Source organism: Gobio gobio (genome assembly GCF_949357685.1).
Source record: "Gobio gobio genome assembly, chromosome: 9".
Classification (NCBI taxonomy): domain Eukaryota; kingdom Metazoa; phylum Chordata; class Actinopteri; order Cypriniformes; family Gobionidae; genus Gobio; species Gobio gobio.
The window spans coordinates 4,194,033-4,214,306 of NC_137115.1; the positions used below are offsets into that span (position 1 = coordinate 4,194,033).

At 35.5% G+C, this 20,274-nt stretch overlaps 1 protein-coding gene across 3 annotated transcripts in view; it reads left to right on the forward strand.

Moving 5' to 3' along the window:
• ltbp4 (latent transforming growth factor beta binding protein 4) overlaps positions 1 to 20,274 on the forward strand; it is a 121,842-nt gene that overhangs the window by 85,733 nt on the left and 15,835 nt on the right. For all 3 annotated transcript variants that reach the window (XM_079825954.1, XM_079825956.1, XM_079825955.1), the window contains 8 exons: positions 1,541 to 1,663; positions 4,466 to 4,597; positions 9,845 to 9,970; positions 12,936 to 13,082; positions 14,657 to 14,902; positions 18,748 to 18,819; positions 18,916 to 19,044; positions 19,124 to 19,267. In XM_079825954.1, coding sequence (XP_079682080.1) covers positions 1,541 to 1,663; positions 4,466 to 4,597; positions 9,845 to 9,970; positions 12,936 to 13,082; positions 14,657 to 14,902; positions 18,748 to 18,819; positions 18,916 to 19,044; positions 19,124 to 19,267 — 1,119 coding nt within the window. The remainder of the gene's footprint in view (positions 1 to 1,540; positions 1,664 to 4,465; positions 4,598 to 9,844; positions 9,971 to 12,935; positions 13,083 to 14,656; positions 14,903 to 18,747; positions 18,820 to 18,915; positions 19,045 to 19,123; positions 19,268 to 20,274) is intronic.

Genomic DNA, 20,274 nt, shown 5'->3' on the forward strand with positions numbered 1-20,274 from the left:
CCTGATTATATCTCACTTATTGGACACTATATTGCCAATAGTATTGACCTGAGTTCAGGTGTTCAATCCCTTCATGGCCACAGGTGTAATAAGTCCATTCGGGACATTTCCTCACTCACTACTAAATATTCCACGCTCAACTGTTAGTGGGATTATAACAAAGTGGAAGCGATTGGGAGCAACAGCAACTCAGCCACAAAGAGCGGGGTCAGCGCATGCTGAGGGTCACTTTCTGCAGAGTCAAGAGCTCCAGACTTCTGTGGCCTTCAGATGAGCTCAAGATCAGTGTGTAGAGCTTCAGGCAATGGGTTTCCATTGGCCGAGCTGCTCATCCAAGCCGTGGGATGCAGTGGGGTAAAGCGCGCCGCCACTGGACTCTAGAGCAGAGGAGACGTGTTCTCTGAGTGACCAATCACGCTTCTCTCTGGCAATCCCATGGACGAGTCTGGGTTTGGCGGTTGCCAGGAGAACGGGACTTGCCTGACTGCATTGTGCCAAGTGTAAAGTTTGGTGGAGGGGGGATTATGGGGTGGGGTTGTTTTTCAGGAGTTAGTTCCAGTGAAAGGAACTCTTAATGCTTCATCAAGACATTTTGGACAATTTCACGCTCCCAATTTTGTGGGACCAGTTTGGGGACGGCCCCTTCCTGTCCCAGCATGACTGACCAGTGCACAAAGCGTCTCCATAAAGACATGATGAGCGAGTTTGGTGTAGAGGAACTGGATTGACCTCAACCCGGTAGAACAGCTTTGGGATGAATTAGAGCGGAGACTGAGAGCCAGGCCTTCTCGTCCAACATCACAAATGAAGAATGCCCATAAACACACTCCTAAACCTTGAGGAAAGCAGAGCTGAAGCTGTTAGAGCTGCAACTCCATATTAAACCCTACAGATTAAGAATGGGATGGCATGTAAAGGCAGGACTTTTGGCAATATAGTGTATGTATAGCATTATTTTGTCATTGAATGAAATGTATATTGTCAGTGCGTATAGCTTTAATTGCATAATTGTGTTTCCTACAATAGATTTACATGCATCCAAGGTCAAAAAACAATTAAATTTTCTCATAATATCATAATATTTTCTCTCAGTGTGTCTGAAACGGTTCAATCAAGGATTCGGTTTCTCTAAACCCCGCCTTTCTGAGATCTGCTCTGCTCTGATTGGTCAGATGGCACAGTCTGCTGTGATTGGTCGACCGCTTACAGCACGTGTCGGAAACCAAACGCTCATTATCATATCTGCATCTCAGCTCTTGATACTCAGTGATATGAACAGTAAAGATGGCGTCAGATTTATGTTATGCCAACCACAGAGCATCTTTGAGTAGTTTGGCTTTGACATGACGGTTTGTGAGATGTGATCCACATGTTAAAGTCCAGTTATCCGGTCTTCCTGACCTCAGCTCCGTCTGCATCACTCAGGGCTGAGTCTCAGAGGAGAGCACACTGTCAGGAGCACAAATGTTTTGAGGCTGAGCTTTACTGATGACGATGATGTCATGCTGGTGTGTGTGTGTGTGTGTGTGTGTGTGACCAGATGTGGACGAGTGCACTCAGGAGGGAGTTTGCCAGGACGGCCGCTGCACCAACACTGAGGGATCGTTCCTGTGCCACTGCCAAACCGGCTTCACCACCAACCCAGAGAGAACAGCCTGCCTGGGTAAAACACACTCTCACACACACACACACACACACACACACACACACACACACACACACACACACACACACACACACACGCTTACACACACTGACGCTTACACACACACACACACACACACACACACACACACACACACACACGCTTACACACACACACACACATGCTTACACACACACACGCTTACATACACACACACACACACACACACACACACACGCGCGCACCCACACACACACACATGTTTATACACACACACACACGCTTACACACACACACACACACACACACACACACACACACACACACACGCGCACACACACACACACAGGTTTGTTTTGCTAAGTGGGGACATTCCATAGGCGTAATGGTTTTTACCTTACACTGCCCCTGCCCCTAAACCTACCCATCACACACACACACACACACACACACACACACACACACACACACACACACACACACACATTGCCCCTGCCCCTAAACCTACCCATCACACACACACACACACACACACACACTGCCCCTGCCCCTAAACCTACCCATCACACACACACACACACACACACACACACACACACTGCCCCTGCCCCTAAACCTACCCATCACACACACACACACACACACACACACACACACACACACACACACACACACACACACACACACACACACACACACACACACTGCCCCTGCCCCTAAACCTACCCATCACACACACACACACACACACACACACACACACACACACACACACACACACACACACACACACACACTGCCCCTGCCCCTAAACCTACCCATCACACACACACACACACACACACACTGCCCCTGCCCCTAAACCTACCCATCACACACACACACACACACACACACACACTGCCCCTGCCCCTAAACCTACCCATCACACACACACACACACACACACACACACACTGCCCCTGCCCCTAAACCTACCCATCACACACACACACACACACACTGCCCCTGCCCCTGCCCCTAAACCTACCCATCACACACACACACACACACACACACACACACACACACACACACACACACACACACACACACACACACACACACACTGCCCCTGCCCCTAAACCTACCCATCACACACACACACACACACACACACACACACACACACACACACACACTGCCCCTGCCCCTAAACCTACCCATCACACACACACACACACACACACACACACACACACACACACACACACACACACACACACACACACACACACACACACACTGCCCCTGCCCCTAAACCTACCCATCACACACACACACACACACACACACACACACACACACACACACACACACACACACACACACACACACACACACACACACTGCCCCTGCCCCTAAACCTACCCATCACACACACACACACACACACACACACTGCCCCTGCCCCTAAACCTACCCATCACACACACACACACACACACACACACACACACACACACACACTGCCCCTGTCCCTAAACCTACCCATCACACACACACACACACACACACACACACACACACACACACACACACACACACACACACACACACACACACACACACACACACACACACACACACACACACACTGCCCCTGCCCCTAAACCTAACCCTCACAGGAGACTGTGCAGTTCACTTTCTGTGAAAAAACCTTGTTCTGTGTGATTTATAAGCATTTTGCCTTTAAGCCCTACACCTACCCATCACACACACACACACACACACTCATACACCAAATGTTACTTGTATCACATCTATATTGGTAATTCCTGCTGAAAAAATTAAATGCTTTATTAAAAATGTCATATATAAAATTCATATATTCAAATATAACTCCACTTTAATTGCACTTCCTTAATTGAATGGACAACAATGACATTTATTAAAGCTGCTCTCAGATTATCGTATGCCTGGCTCATAATTATCAATAATTATCATAATTATTATTATTTAACAATGACAACAGTATTGGGGACAACGATTCGCTGAATACATAAAATAATACAATAAAATAAAATTAATACTACATTGTCATGATTAATTAACTTAAAAAAAGGAAACAAATGACTAAAACGTTAGCTAAAGTAAAGAAAAAAATTATACATAAAATAAAATATATATAAATTACAGAGGCCTCACATGACATGGGGGAAAAAGAGATATCGCCACTATTTTACAACATTAAAATTAGTAAAAGAATTAGCACAACATGGCCATTCATTTAATGAAAACAAGGGAATTAATTCATAAAATATGGAAATTATTTCTTAATTTGTGGCCACAATATCTATTTTTATTAAGATAAAATAAAAATGTAATTAAAATAAATAAATAAATGTAAGCAATAATTGATGACAGGAATTATTTATTTTGAATTATTTTAAGACTTTTTTTTCCAGATATTGTCCATAAAATGCTCTCTAATTTGATATGCATCTCAAGTTTGAGCAGCTTCAAGAACAACAGCGTTACTCGCTTAAACTCTTCAGCTCCTTAAAGCAGAGGGAGAAGTATGAAGCTTGAGGAAAAGTCAGAATTGCAAGATATAAACTCACAATTCTGATTTACAGAAAGTCAGATGTGTGAGATTTAAAGTCCCAAATTCCTTCTGTGGCGTAAAGCAGCTTCCACAGAAGAGTCATTCCAGAGAGAGACGTGTGTCATTATAAAGCAGAATAATAGTTCTGAGATGAGCTCTGTCAGAAGAGAAGCATCACACACGGATGAGTGTGTGTGTAGGGCAGAACTCAGCTGAAGCCGCTTCCTCTGCAGATGTGGATGAGTGTGTGGACTCTGAGGGGCGTGTGTGTGGATCCCAGCGCTGCGAGAACACCATCGGCTCCTTCCACTGCGTGGCGTCCTGTGAGGCCGGATACCACATCACTGCCACAGGAGAGTGTGTGGGTAAGACGAGCCACGCCCTTCACACACACATGCTTCAGCTTCACACTGATGACAGGACACGAGCTGTGTTTCAGATGAAGTTTTTCATTGATTCATTTCTGTTGTAAACTGATTTCAAAATGTAAAAACGCATGCAAAGAAATATATTGCACAAAATGAAAACAATAATGTAGATATTATTATAAGTGTGAATCAAAAAAAAGTGTGAAAAAAAAGCATGATTTCATCTCTTAAATGTCTTAGTGTGTGTTCTGGTCATAATTTAGATTTTTAAGTCATAATTTTGACTTTAAATCCTTTTATCTCAGAATCTTAAAAGCCCTAATTTCAACTGTTCATCTCACAATGACTAATAAATTATCTAATAATGAGGACTTTTAAAATCATATTTTCAACATTTTATCTTATAATTATGACTTAGCATGTCATATTTTCGACTTTTTATCTTATGACTTTTAAAATCATATTTTGACTTTTTATCTTATTATTATGACTTTTTAAATCATATTTTGACTTTTTATCTAATAATGAGGACTTTTAAAATCATATTTTGACTTTTTATCTAATAACGAGGACATTTAAAATCATATTTTTGACTTTTTATCTAATAATGACTTTTAAAATCATATTTTGACTTTTTATCTAATAATGAGGACTTTTAAAATCATTTTGACTTTTTATCTTATTATTATGACTTTTTAAATCATATTTTGACTTTTTATCTAATAATGAGGACTTTTAAAATCATATTTTGACTTTTTATCTTATTATTATGACTTTTTAAATCATATTTTGACTTTTTATCTAATAATGAGGACTTTTAAAATCATATGTTTGACTTTTTATCTAATAATGAGGACTTTTAAAATCATATTTTGACTTTTTATCTTATTATTATGACTTTTTAAATCATATTTTTGACTTTTTATCTTATTATTATGACTTTTTAAATCATATTTTGACTTTTTATCTAATAATGAGGACTTTTAAAATCATATTTTCAACATTTTATCTTATAATTATGACTTAGCATGTCATATTTTCGACTTTTTATCTTATGACTTTTAAAATCATATTTTGACTTTTTATCTTATTATTATGACTTTTTAAATCATATTTTGACTTTTTATCTAATAATGAGGACTTATAAAATCATATTTTGACTTTTTATCTAATAACGAGGACATTTAAAATCATATTTTTGACTTTTTATCTAATAACGAGGACATTTAAAATCATATTTTTGACTTTTTATCTAATAATGACTTTTAAAATCATATTTTGACTTTTTATCTTATGACTTTTTAAATCATATTTTGACTTTTTATCTAATAATGAGGACTTTTAAAATCATTTTGACTTTTTATCTTATTATTATGACTTTTTAAATCATATTTTGACTTTTTATCTAATAATGAGGACTTTTAAAATCATATTTTGACTTTTTATCTTATTATTATGACTTTTTAAATCATATTTTGACTTTTTATCTAATAATGAGGACTTTTAAAATCATATGTTTGACTTTTTATCTAATAATGAGGACTTTTAAAATCATATTTTGACTTTTTATCTTATTATTATGACTTTTTAAATCATATTTTTGACTTTTTATCTTATTATTATGACTTTTTAAATCATATTTTGACTTTTTATCTAATAATGAGGACTTTTAAAATCATATTTTCAACATTTTATCTTATAATTATGACTTAGCATGTCATATTTTCGACTTTTTATCTTATGACTTTTAAAATCATATTTTGACTTTTTATCTTATTATTATGACTTTTTAAATCATATTTTGACTTTTTATCTAATAATGAGGACTTATAAAATCATATTTTGACTTTTTATCTAATAACGAGGACATTTAAAATCATATTTTTGACTTTTTATCTAATAACGAGGACATTTAAAATCATATTTTTGACTTTTTATCTAATAATGACTTTTAAAATCATATTTTGACTTTTTATCTTATGACTTTTTAAATCATATTTTGACTTTTTATCTAATAATGAGGACTTTTAAAATCATTTTGACTTTTTATCTTATTATTATGACTTTTTAAATCATATTTTGACTTTTTATCTAATAATGAGGACTTTTAAAATCATATTTTGACTTTTTATCTTATTATTATGACTTTTTAAATCATATTTTGACTTTTTATCTAATAATGAGGACTTTTAAAATCATATGTTTGACTTTTTATCTAATAATGAGGACTTTTAAAATCATATTTTGACTTTTTATCTTATTATTATGACTTTTTAAATCATATTTTTGACTTTTTATCTAATAATGAGGACATTTAAAATCATATTTTTGACTTTTTATCTAATAACGAGGACATTTAAAATCATATTTTTGACTTTTTATCTAATAATGACTTTTAAAATCATATTTTGACTTTTTATCTTATGACTTTTTAAATCATATTTTGACTTTTTATCTAATAATGAGGACTTTTAAAATCATTTTGACTTTTTATCTTATTATTATGACTTTTTAAATCATATTTTGACTTTTTATCTAATAATGAGGACTTTTAAAATCATATTTTGACTTTTTATCTTATTATTATGACTTTTTAAATCATATTTTGACTTTTTATCTAATAATGAGGACTTTTAAAATCATATGTTTGACTTTTTATCTAATAATGAGGACTTTTAAAATCATATTTTGACTTTTTATCTTATTATTATGACTTTTTAAATCATATTTTTGACTTTTTATCTTATTATTATGACTTTTTAAATCATATTTTGACTTTTTATCTAATAATGAGGACTTTTAAAATCATATTTTCAACATTTTATCTTATAATTATGACTTAGCATGTCATATTTTCGACTTTTTATCTTATGACTTTTAAAATCATATTTTGACTTTTTATCTTATTATTATGACTTTTTAAATCATATTTTGACTTTTTATCTAATAATGAGGACTTATAAAATCATATTTTGACTTTTTATCTAATAACGAGGACATTTAAAATCATATTTTTGACTTTTTATCTAATAACGAGGACATTTAAAATCATATTTTTGACTTTTTATCTAATAATGACTTTTAAAATCATATTTTGACTTTTTATCTTATGACTTTTTAAATCATATTTTGACTTTTTATCTAATAATGAGGACTTTTAAAATCATTTTGACTTTTTATCTTATTATTATGACTTTTTAAATCATATTTTGACTTTTTATCTAATAATGAGGACTTTTAAAATCATATTTTGACTTTTTATCTTATTATTATGACTTTTTAAATCATATTTTGACTTTTTATCTAATAATGAGGACTTTTAAAATCATATGTTTGACTTTTTATCTAATAATGAGGACTTTTAAAATCATATTTTGACTTTTTATCTTATTATTATGACTTTTTAAATCATATTTTTGACTTTTTATCTAATAATGAGGACTTTTAAAATCATATTTTGACTTTTTATCTTATTATTATGACTTTTTAAATCATATTTTGACTTTTTATCTAATAATGAGGACTTTTAAAATCATATTTTGACTTTTTATCTTATTATTATGACTTTTTAAATCATATTTTGACTTTTTATCTAATAATGACTTTTAAAATCATATTTTGACTTTTTATCTTATGACTTTTTAAATCATATTTTGACTTTTTATCTAATAATGAGGACTTTTAAAATCATATTTTGACTTTTTATCTTATTATTATGACTTTTTAAATCATATTTTGACTTTTTATCTAATAATGAGGACTTTTAAAATCATATGTTTGACTTTTTATCTAATAATGAGGACTTTTAAAATCATATTTTGACTTTTTATCTTATTATTATGACTTTTTAAATCATATTTTTGACTTTTTATCTAATAATGAGGACTTTTAAAATCATATTTTGACTTTTTATCTTATTATTATGACTTTTTAAATCATATTTTGACTTTTTATCTAATAATGAGGACTTTTAAAATCATATTTTGACTTTTTATCTTATTATTATGACTTTTTAAATCATATTTTGACTTTTTATCTAATAATGAGGACTTTTTAAATCATATGTTTGACTTTTTATCTAATAATGAGGACTTTTAAAATCATATTTTGACTTTTTATCTTATTATTATGACTTTTAAAATCATATTTTGACTTTTTATCTAATAATGAGGACATTTAAAATCATATTCTTGACTTTTTATCTAATAATGAGGACTTTTAAAATCATATTTTGACTTTTTATCTTATTATTATGACTTTTTAAATCATATTTTGACTTTTTATCTAATAATGAGGACATTTAAAATCATATTTTTGACTTTTTATCTAATAATGAGGACTTTTAAAATCATATTTTGACTTTTTATCTTATTATTATGACTTTTTAAATCATATTTTGACTTTTTATCTAATAATGAGGACTTTTAAAATCATATGTTTGACTTTTTATCTAATAATGAGGACTTTTAAAATCATATTTTGACTTTTTATCTTATTATTATGACTTTTTAAATCATATTTTGACTTTTTATATAATAATGAGGACATTTAAAATCATATTCTTGACTTTTTATCTAATAATGAGGACTTTTAAAATCATATTTTGACTTTTTATCTTATTATTATGACATTTTAAATCATATTTTGACTTTTTATCTAATAATGAGGACATTTAAAATCATATTTTTGACTTTTTATCTAATAATGAGGACTTTTAAAATCATATTTTGACTTTTTATCTTATTATTATGACTTTTTAAATCATATTTTGACTTTTTATCTAATAATGAGGACATTTAAAATCATATTTTTGACTTTTTATCTAATAATGAGGACTTTTTAAATCATATTTTGACTTTTTATCTAATAATGAGGACTTTTAAAATCATAGTTTCAACATTGTATCTCTTAATTATGACTTTATGATAATTGAAATGAGCTGATCAGTAATATAGTTGAATATTAAGTCTGACACAAATCACACAGAACATGACAAGACGTGACGAATGACTGGACTCTCTCTCTCTCTCTCTCTCTCTCTCTCTCTCTCTCTCTCTCTCTGTCTCTGTCTCTCTCTCTCTCTCTCTCTCTCTCTCTCTCTGTCTCTCTCTCTCTCTCTCTCTCTCTCTGTCTCTCTCTCTCTCTCTCTCTCTCTCTCTCTGTCTCTGTCTCTCTCTCTCTCTCTCTCTCTCTCTCTCTCTCTCTCTGTCTCTGTCTCTCTCTCTCTCTCTCTCTCTCTCGCAGACGTCAACGAGTGTGCCAATGAGACGGTGTGTGGACTCCACGCCTTCTGCCAGAATCTGATCGGCACATATCAGTGTTTGTGTGACCAGGGCTACGAGTCCACCGGCGATGGACAGATGTGTGTGGGTGAGGCCAAGGACTGCAGAACACACTTTAGCACACTGTTATTACGGGAATAATACACTTTAACACATTCTGTAACAAATGCTTCCCTCGTGGTTTAAAATCACCCAAAGACCTAAAATTATAATTTTTTTTGTCCAGAAAGCTTATATCATTTCATTTTGATAATATTTTTTCTATTTTTTAATGCAATTTTTTTTCAAGATTTCTTTGTATTTTTTTAAAAGTTCAAAATAACTCTCCGATACATGCATAACCAGCTCAAATCTGCTCAAAATATCTCACTTTGGGTCAATTTGGGTGTCTCTGCCGACCACTTCTGGGAGAGAAAAAAGATATATTTCATGACTCTTGGCACTATATGGCCTTATATGGAGCAAATGAGCTGTTCTGCTGGGTCCTAAAGTCAGTTCTTGAGTTTATCTCTTCAGTATGCATTCAGATGCACATGCAGGCATTATAAAATCAGTTTAGTTTTAATTTTGAGTATTATTTAGGTTTTTTATATGCATTCCTCGTGTTACATTCATTACAAAGGGGGTCAAATTGACCCGTGAGGGAATTATTATTATTTGTATTACAACCACTTAAAAATGAACGTACACATTTTTTTGTGTATTCGCGGTTCAAGTGCGACAAAAGTCCTATGGTCATGGACCACTACGATGAACACTGTTTAAAAAAAACAGTGTTTGTCGTATTTGAACCACAAATACACACAAAAAACTGAGTGGATTCGAGGAGTTTTGTGGTTGAAATTTTAAAAAGTAACAAATCCTTCCCACGCGGGGCAATCTGACCCCGAGGAATGCTTCAGTACACAGAAAAACCTAAAATTGCTCAAAATTCAAGCTAAAAATGCTGTGTATCTGAATGCATACTGAAGAGATTCTGACTTTAGGACCCAGTGGATTCCGCTCCATGTAGAGCTATAAAGCCATCTAGTGCTCATGTTATAAGCTGAAATAAATTTAAAACACAGGATTTCATGCATAACCCTTTTAAGTTAAAAGAATGTGAAGAATGTGCTTACATTTTTTATTTATTGATAAAATCTAGAAATTTAAATGTTAAAAAAATAAAATACAAAAATTACATTAAAAATAGAAAAAAATATTATCAAAATTAAATTAAATAAGCTTTCTGGACAAAATAAATAAATAAATAAAAAAGCATAATTTTAGGGCTCCGGGTCATTTTGAGGGTTAAACAGGACTTCAGTACATCTTTATATGTAATTACTATTGTCTTTAAAATATGGTTAAGATTTACTGACAAGCATGTATGATAAAATAAAATACAGGTTACTTTAATGGCATTTCTTTTCAAAAACGTGTGTGTCATGAATTTAAATATAGTTGCATTTACACATTTATAATGATAGAGTTTCAAAACATTTAACATATATTACCTTTAAATATAATATCAAATAACAATATCGAATTGAATTTTGCATAATAGGTCCCCTTTAAATGTGTTAAGAAACATATTCATGAAAGTACTCTGAAAGCTGCACTATGTAACATTTTTGCAGTAAAATATCCAAAAATCATTACAATAGTACTTACAATATCCCAAATGTTTCCAACTATTTGTAAATTGTGAGAAAATTGCTATTTTACCCGAGGAACCGGGACATGTGAGGGCGTGGCCTGTCGATGACATCATATCTGCGTTCCCCTCGGTTTCCGGTTTTATCCCTATGGATAAGAACGGCGAGAGAACGCACAGAGTAACATCATCCCATCATTAACACACTCAGATGTGTCTAATATGATGAGCTGCGTTACCTCACACTCATGAGCGGCGGAGCGGAAGTGGCCCCGGGGGCTGTGGCATAATAAAAGTCCCGCCGCTCGCGAGGCGTGTGTTGCGTTCATCTCATTAAAGGGATCCCCAGGTGTTAAGACTTGTATGGCTTAATATATCATAAATGATGTCTCTTACTGAAATATGTAGTAGAAAACCCATGAAAGATCCACGTTATTTAAAAAGTCCATTATATATTTGGACAATGGGCGGCACCATTTTGTTTGCGTTCTAGGTTGATGATGTAGAATGGCTGCACTCGGCAATCAACTTGTAGCTATTTTTACCACAACTCAACTCGAAAAATGTTTCAGAGTTAAACAAAACCAATCAATTGCTTTGTAAGTGCATTTATAACACACTCAAACACAAATGTGCACACAAACTCTCTCTCACACACACACACCAACAGATCTGCGTGCGTACGCGCTCACACACACACACATCTGACAGACTGCTGTCTGAATCGAGATCGCGCGCGCGCCCACAGACACACACGCGCACCGATCTGTTCTGTGTGTGTGTGTGAAAGTTTGTGTGCACATGTGTTTGAGTGTGTTATAAATGCACTTACAAAGCAATTGATTGGTTTTGTTTAACTCTGAAACATTTTTCGAGTTGAGTTGTGGTAAAAATAGCTACGAGTTGATTGCCGAGTGCAACTATTCTACGTCATCAACCTAGAACGCAGACAAAATGGCACCGCCCATTGTCCAAATATATAATGGATTTTTGAAATAACGTGGATCTTTCATGGGTTTTCTACTACATATTTCAGTAAGAGAAATCATTTATGTTATATTAAGACATACAAGTCTTAACACCAAGGGATCCTTTTAACAATCGCTCCAGCGGTTCCTCACAGTAACGTTAATAATCACATCCATCAACATGAGTCCTATCCCGATTCTTTCCCACCGGCTGTGAGCTGAAGACCACATGTCCCAAGAGTCTGCGCTCAAAAGTGCCGTCATCAAACTACACCTTTGTTTTGAACAGGCGACCTCTAGTGGATGGAAAAGTTACATAGTGCACCTTTAATTGTACTTCATGTACCTCTAAGTGCACATTCAGTACAATTAAGCGCACTTCTTTTTCACGTTCATTTGAAGAAACTGTGTTTGTTCCTCCATTACCCCTCGTGTCTCTTTCTGCGCAGACATAAACGAGTGTGAGACGATGCAGGGTGTCTGCGGATCGGTACAGTGCTGGAATGTCGAGGGGTCGTTCATGTGTGTGTGTGAGAACGGACAGGAGGAATTTGACCCGCTCGCGAGGCAGTGTGTGAACAGAGAGAGTCACACAGGTAACACACAAACTCACACACAACTCGACCGTGCCTCATCTCTGCTCCAGTGCTGCCCTCTACTGGAATAACTGCTGAAAATAATAACAGGAAGATGCTTGACATTCTGCTGCCTAATGAGTGACTGATTTATGACTATAGGCAGCGATTCTGTGTTGTACTAATAATGATTCTCATGCAAAGAGATCCACAAGGGGCGTAGTTTATGGGGGGGAATATTCAAATCCATCAGTCACAACCCCCCCCCAATATTTCAACATGAAAATCACAGTAGATCAAATGAAAAATATGTAGAATTAATTTATTTTGTAACAATAATTTTGGTCCTAATCAAATATGAGTTTGTCATAATAAGTCAGACAAAAAATACTCCCCCTCCATTGAACCGATTGGTAACGCCCAACCAATGAGTCGCATTTTCACCAAAACAACGCAAGGTTTTGCAAAAAAAAAGAAAAAAAGCATGTACTGAGAATGAGGTATGAGAATATTGTGTAATAGCTAAGTACACACCACATATATTTTGCATTTGCAATGTATTTAGCTATCACTATCAGTATAACAAGTTACCAAAGCAGCCGTCTGTTTTGCAAGTTCATTTTTCAATAATGTCAATGACAAAAGTATTCACATCGGTGTTTGTTTTCTTCCTAAATTAATCTGACTTTTGAACGAATTGGATGAATGAACGATTTAAGTGGCTCACTCACTCACTTTCAATTTTTTTTTAAATGCATTAAAGGGTTAGTTCACCCAAAAATTAAAATTCTGTCATTAATTCCTCACCCTCATGTCGTTCGACACCCGTCAGTCCTCCGTTCATCTTCAGACACAAATGAAGATATTTTAGTGTAAAGCTGATGCTGAGAAAGGCTTCAGATAGGCCTCCATTGGCATTCAGTACATTTACACTCACAAGACCCATAAAAGGCACTAAAAACGTCGTTACAAAGTCCATCTCACCACAGTGACTCTACAATAATTTTACGAAGCGACGACAATAGTTTTTGAACTATGACAGAATTTTCATTTTTGGGTGAACTAACCCTTTAAGGTGGAATGTAAAAATCTTAAAATAAATGTCTAAATGTTGTCTCTTTCATATTTGTATATGTTGAATTTGTAATCAGTTAAAGCATGTACATAGATAGATAGATAGATAGATAGATAGATAGATAGATAGATAGATAGATAGATAGATAGATAGATAGATAGATAGATAGATAGATAGATGGATGGATGGATGGATGGATGGATGGATGGATGGATGGATGGATGGATGGATGGATGGATGGATGGATGGATGGATGGATGGATGGATGGATGGATGGATGGATGGATGGATGGATGGATGGATGGATGGATGGACGGATGGATAGGAATAAATAAATTATCCAATAACAATGCACATACAAATTTGAAAAACAAAACAAAACAGGCAGCATACTAACGTTCAACCCCCCCAATGTTCAAACCAAATCTACGCCCTTGTCCACAAGCAAATATTGGGTCAAAAATCAACTTTACATAATATTTTTTGTACTTCTGTATTGATGTGTGTGTATCTCCTGCAGGTGGAGCTCTACCGTCTGGCGGTGAAGCCTCGTCTGGCCGTGGTTCGGGCGGCTCTTCCAGGTCGGCCCCTGGCTCTCTGCCTCAGACTCGGCCTGGAGAAATGAAAGAGTGTTACTACGGCATATCCGAGCCGTACTCGTGCAAGATATTGTCTCAAAACACGACGCTGCAGGAGTGCTGCTGTACGGCGGGGCAGGCCTGGGGCCTTCTGTGCCAGTATGACATCTGTCCCCAAGCTGGAACAGGTGAACACACACACACACACACACACACACACACACACACACATTAGCACTGAAGACAGGCTGCATCAAATCAGTTTACTCTTGTGAAAAAGAACTACACTTATTCATACTTTTAACTCTTTCCCCGCCAGCATTTTTGAGCATTTTCACAAAATATTCATGGCCCCCTGGAAATATTTATTCGTAGACAAAATCTTGTTTTATTGTTTTATTCTAGCTTCATGCATTCTTTTTTTTATCATTAAAGATTTTATCATTTTTATTGTTTTTGTCAAAGACTACATCCAGATCAGATTAGAGTTTAGATTCTCTTCCAGAGCCCGAACTTGGGCCGGGCCCTTGATCAAGCATTTGTGTTTTTTTAATCATTACTTTATTAGCCTAATTGGGTGGGCAGAAAGCGATGCCATAATCAGAAATAATATATTATTATTTTTAGCAAAGTAAGAACTAATACTACAACTAAGAAACAAATGTGTACGAAGTTGCTCAAGTCAGGATTAGTGTAAAGATGTGTGTTAAACTCACAGCTCATGCAGTGATGAAGCGCATTATTCTGAACAGAGCCGCCAGTCATGAGCCGCTCGCTTTGCTTGACTATGTCTTTTCGTTTCGATTAAAAGTGGACATTTCAAGCTTTCTATACACATATTTCTCATGTGTGTGAGGCTGAGTTTGGGTTCAAGAGTAATCGTGATCGCACCAGCGCCTTCATGTAAAGATTATTGTCTGCTATAGCCTATTCGCTTCTTATTTATTAATCCAGGCAATTGGCTGATGAAACATTGATTCAAATTAAGATACAATTTATACAAAATGAAATTCACTTTAAAGAAAGGCTTTCTACAAAACAAAACTTAATGAAGTGCTCAAAATCATTTCTGACCCACTCACATCTTTGCACTTTTCATAATCCATATAGCCAAGATTAAAGGGATAGTTCACCCCCGAAAAAAAAATTATCCCATGATTTACTCACCCTCAAGTCATCCGAGGTGTGTATGACATTCTTCTTTTAGACATTAAAAATGTTCAGGCTAATCCAAGCATAATAATAGCAGTAATAGTTGCTCTGTTTTTGAAGTCCATAAAAAATGCATCTGTCCATCATATAACTGCTCCACGCGGCTCCGGGGTGTTAATAAAGGCCTTCTGAAGCAAATCGATGCGTTTGTGTAAGAAAAAAATCCATATTTAAAACTTTATTTAATTTTTTTCTATGGCTCTGCATCAGCCGTCCCCGCGCCATCACTTCCGGCGAATAAGATCAAAATACATGCAAAATACCGGCGCAATCATAGATATATACATAGATTCCTCATTAGTGCTTGCGCGGATCGGTCAAATGAGGCATCTATGTATATATATCTTTGATCACGCCAGTATTTTGACCTTATTCGCCGGAAGTTATGGCGCTGGGAATATTAGATGACATTCGTCTGATAAGAGGTAAAAAAAATAACATAAATACTGTTGGGTTTCTCGCAGAAACAGATGGTTTCGTGTCTTAAGACATCAATGTGTCGCCACGAGCCGCATGGGTTAATAAGGATTCATATGTCTGTGTGTTTTTACTCTCATTGCTCTCATACTCTAAAATATCCCCATTGACATCATTATACGACTATCACACTGCAGCGGCTGGAGTTAAAAATCTTCATTTGTGTTCTACTGAAGAAACAAACACACCTACATCTCTGATGCCCTGGGGGTGAACAGATAAACTTGAACATTTCGTTTTTGGGTGAACTATCCCTTTAAATTAAAATAACATAATATTTAAACATAAATATGAAACAAAATACATTATTTAATGGCTGGATTTTTTGGGCCCAATCTAAGCTCTAGATCAGATTCAGAGCGATGATCAAACACAGATGGAGTCCATCAACACCCCAAAGCTTCACAGTCCTAGAGCTCGTCCTGGGGCGACATTTCATTCAGTGACAGTAGGCCGTTTTGTAATTTAATGGAAATATAATTAAGTGTGAACTTAATGTAATGTTTCCCGACACTTAAAGGGTTAGTTCATCCAAATATGAAAGTTCAAGTCATTATTACTCACCCTCATGTCGTTCCAAACCCTTAAGAATTCATCTTTCAAAAACAAGTGAAGATATTTCTGATGAATCCGAGAGCTCTCTGACCCCACCATAGACAGCACTTAAATTAACACTTTCAAGGCCCAGAAAGGAGACCATAAAATAGTTAATGTGACTTCAGTGGTTCAACCTTAATGTTATGAAGCAACGAGAATAGTCTTCTATGGCTATGTTTGCTAATATAACGCTTTGGCCCAAATCGCCCAAATCTCTGCAATGCTTTAGCACACTGACACCAAACTTTGCATGTGTTATTGTCACCTGACCACATCACATCAGTTTCATAACAGCGCCACCTATTGGTTGAAAGTGATAAACCATTAAATCACATTACTAGTGATTGTGTTTTATTTCAGGCATTTTGCCAAAAATCATCATAATATGTAAATCGTTTCATAATTGTCTTTGAAATATGGTTAAAGTTGCTGCTGAAAGTTGCTGCTGAATGTACTGACAAGCATTTATGATAAACTAAAATATACTTTCATTTCTATTGAAACTTGCATGGCATATACTGTATTTTACACAGGGTTCCCACTTGTCCTGGAAAACCTGGAAAACCTGGAAAATGTATGATGCATTTTCCAGTCCTGGAAAACACATGGAAAGTTAGAGAAAATGTAAAATGTCCTGGAAAAACTTGTTGTTGTCCTGGAAAATTATTTAACAAAAAGTTAAAGGGTAACTTCAGTGATTTAGCATTAGGCTTTGTATCAGTAGAAACCCGGTAGTATATTTGAATTATGGTACTTTCCCCCCTCATATCCCCCTGAGACGAGAGAATTATGCATTTTATTTCTGGAAAAAATCCTCCAATGACGCAAATATCGTCATTTTGTGTCATCGGAGGATTTTTGGCCAGAGGCTATAGACTAAAGGAGCCAGTTCCGCATGTTTTCAACCCCATAACCCCATAACCAACGCCCATAGGGGTGGGATCTCACTCAGAATTATTTTGAGATATAGTCAGAATTGCGAAATTCTGACTTTTTTTCTCGCAATATCGAGTTTATATCTTGCAATTATTACTTTTCTCAGAATTGACATAAAGTCCAAAAGTTTGAGGGAAAAAAGACAGATTTTTTTTGCGAGAAAATCACAATTGCAAAAAAAAAAAAATTCAGAATAGCAAGATATGTCGCAATTACCCTTTTTTTTTAATTCTGTGGCGGAAACAAGCTTCCTTAGTCATAATGTATGATATATTAAAAACTGATTTTATAGTTAAGTCATGGCAATAAACTCTGCACATTTTAAAGACTTAGAGAGCAATATATTACTTTAGGAGTGATCCTTGTCTTTTATTCTCACTGTAGTAAAATTTTAAATATCCTGGAAAAGTCCTGGAAAATGATCGCTGAAAAAGAGTGGGAACCCGGTTACACATTTGTAATGATAAAACTGTAATTAACATTTAAACTATATTAAGTTTAAATGTAATATTGAATAACACAATCCAGAAAATCATACTAAAATCAAACTAAAATCATAAGCAAGTACTTTCCATGTGCTTTAGTATGTTATTCAACACATCAAAATAAGTGCACTTCTTTAAAGCACGACAAAAGATTTTTTAAAATACTTTAAAGTAAAATGTTTAATTTGACATTATTGCTTTAAGTGCACTTAAGTGGCCTTTTATTTCATTAATATTATATTATCTGAATAAGATTTGGAGTACACTACGATTAAGAGCACTTCTTCCCCCCCCCCCCCCCCCATCATCATTAACTCTCCATTTAGCCGAATTCCAATCGCTGTGTCCCAGTGGAAGTGGGTACGTTACCATGGAAACGGGAGCGTTCAGCTACAAGGGTAAAACAAATGCACGGACAGACTCTCACAAAAAAATGTCCCATACGTCTCTCAGTGTTTGTTGTTCCCTAATCTAAGTGTGGTTTCTCGGGACAGATGTGGACGAGTGTAAGCTGTTTGATCCGGAGCTGTGTAAAGGCGGTGCGTGTGTCAACAACATTCCCGGCTTCGCCTGTTACTGTCCCAGCGGATTCTACTACGACACGGATCTGCTGGAGTGCATCGGTCAGCCTCTGAAGCGCTCTGGACACACACTCAGATCAGCAGATCACAGTGATGTGACAGTGTCTCTGTGTGTCTGTAGATAATGATGAATGTCAGAGTGAGGATATCTGCACCGGTGGAGTGTGTGTGAATACCCTGGGGGCGTATTACTGTACGTGTGAGCCGCCTCTAGTGCTGGACGACACACAGCGCAACTGCGTCAACACAACTGGCCTCGCTGACGGTAAGAGATGCAAACAGGGTTGCCATATTGGGCGGTTTCGCAATCTATTTTACGGACAAAAATGGGTTTGGGCGGGTGGATAAAAATTGGTCTGGTTTTGGATCAGTTCGGCGGGTTTTTTGTAGCTGAGACACCGGCACTTCAGATCCTTCTTCCTGCGACCCTCTGTTCAGCAGGCAGCAGTCTCACTCACTCACTCTCTCTCTCACACACACACACACACACACACACACACACACACACACACTACAGCTCTGGGCTGGCTGACGTGCCCTGACGTAAACTCACAACAGACGCTCCCTCCCACTACCTTCAGCTCATATCGGTTTGTGGAATATAGGCTATAGCTTTATATTAGGCCTAATTGTTCAAAATCACAGGTCTTAAAGGGTTAGTTCACCCAAAAATGTAAATTCTGTCATTAATTACTTCCCCTCATGTCGTTCGACACCCGTCAGACCTCCGTTCATCTTCAGACACAAATGAAGATATTTTAGTGTAAATCTGATGACTCTGAACGGCCTCCATTGGCTCAATGCACTTTACACTCTCAAGACCCTTAAAAGGCACTAAAGACGTCGATACAAAGTCCATCTCACTACAGCGGCTCTACAATAACTTTATGAATCGGCGACAATAGTTTTTGTACGCAAAAAAAACCCTAAATAACGACTTATATAGTGATGACGATTTCAAAACACGGCCTCATGAAGCTTCGAAGCGTTATGAATCAGTGAGTCGAATGATGATTCGGATCGCGTGTCAAACTGCTGAAATTTGGCGATTCAAACTGCTGAATCGACTCGCTGATTCATAACGCTTCCAAGCTTCATGATGCCGTGTTTTGAAATCTTCATCACTATTTAAGTCGTTATTTAGGTTTTTTTTGCGCACAAAAACTATTCTCGCCGATTCATAAAGTTATTGTAGACCCACTGTAGTGAGATGGACTTTGTAACGACGTCTTTAGTGTCTTTTAAGGGTCTTGAGAGTGTAAAGTGCATTGA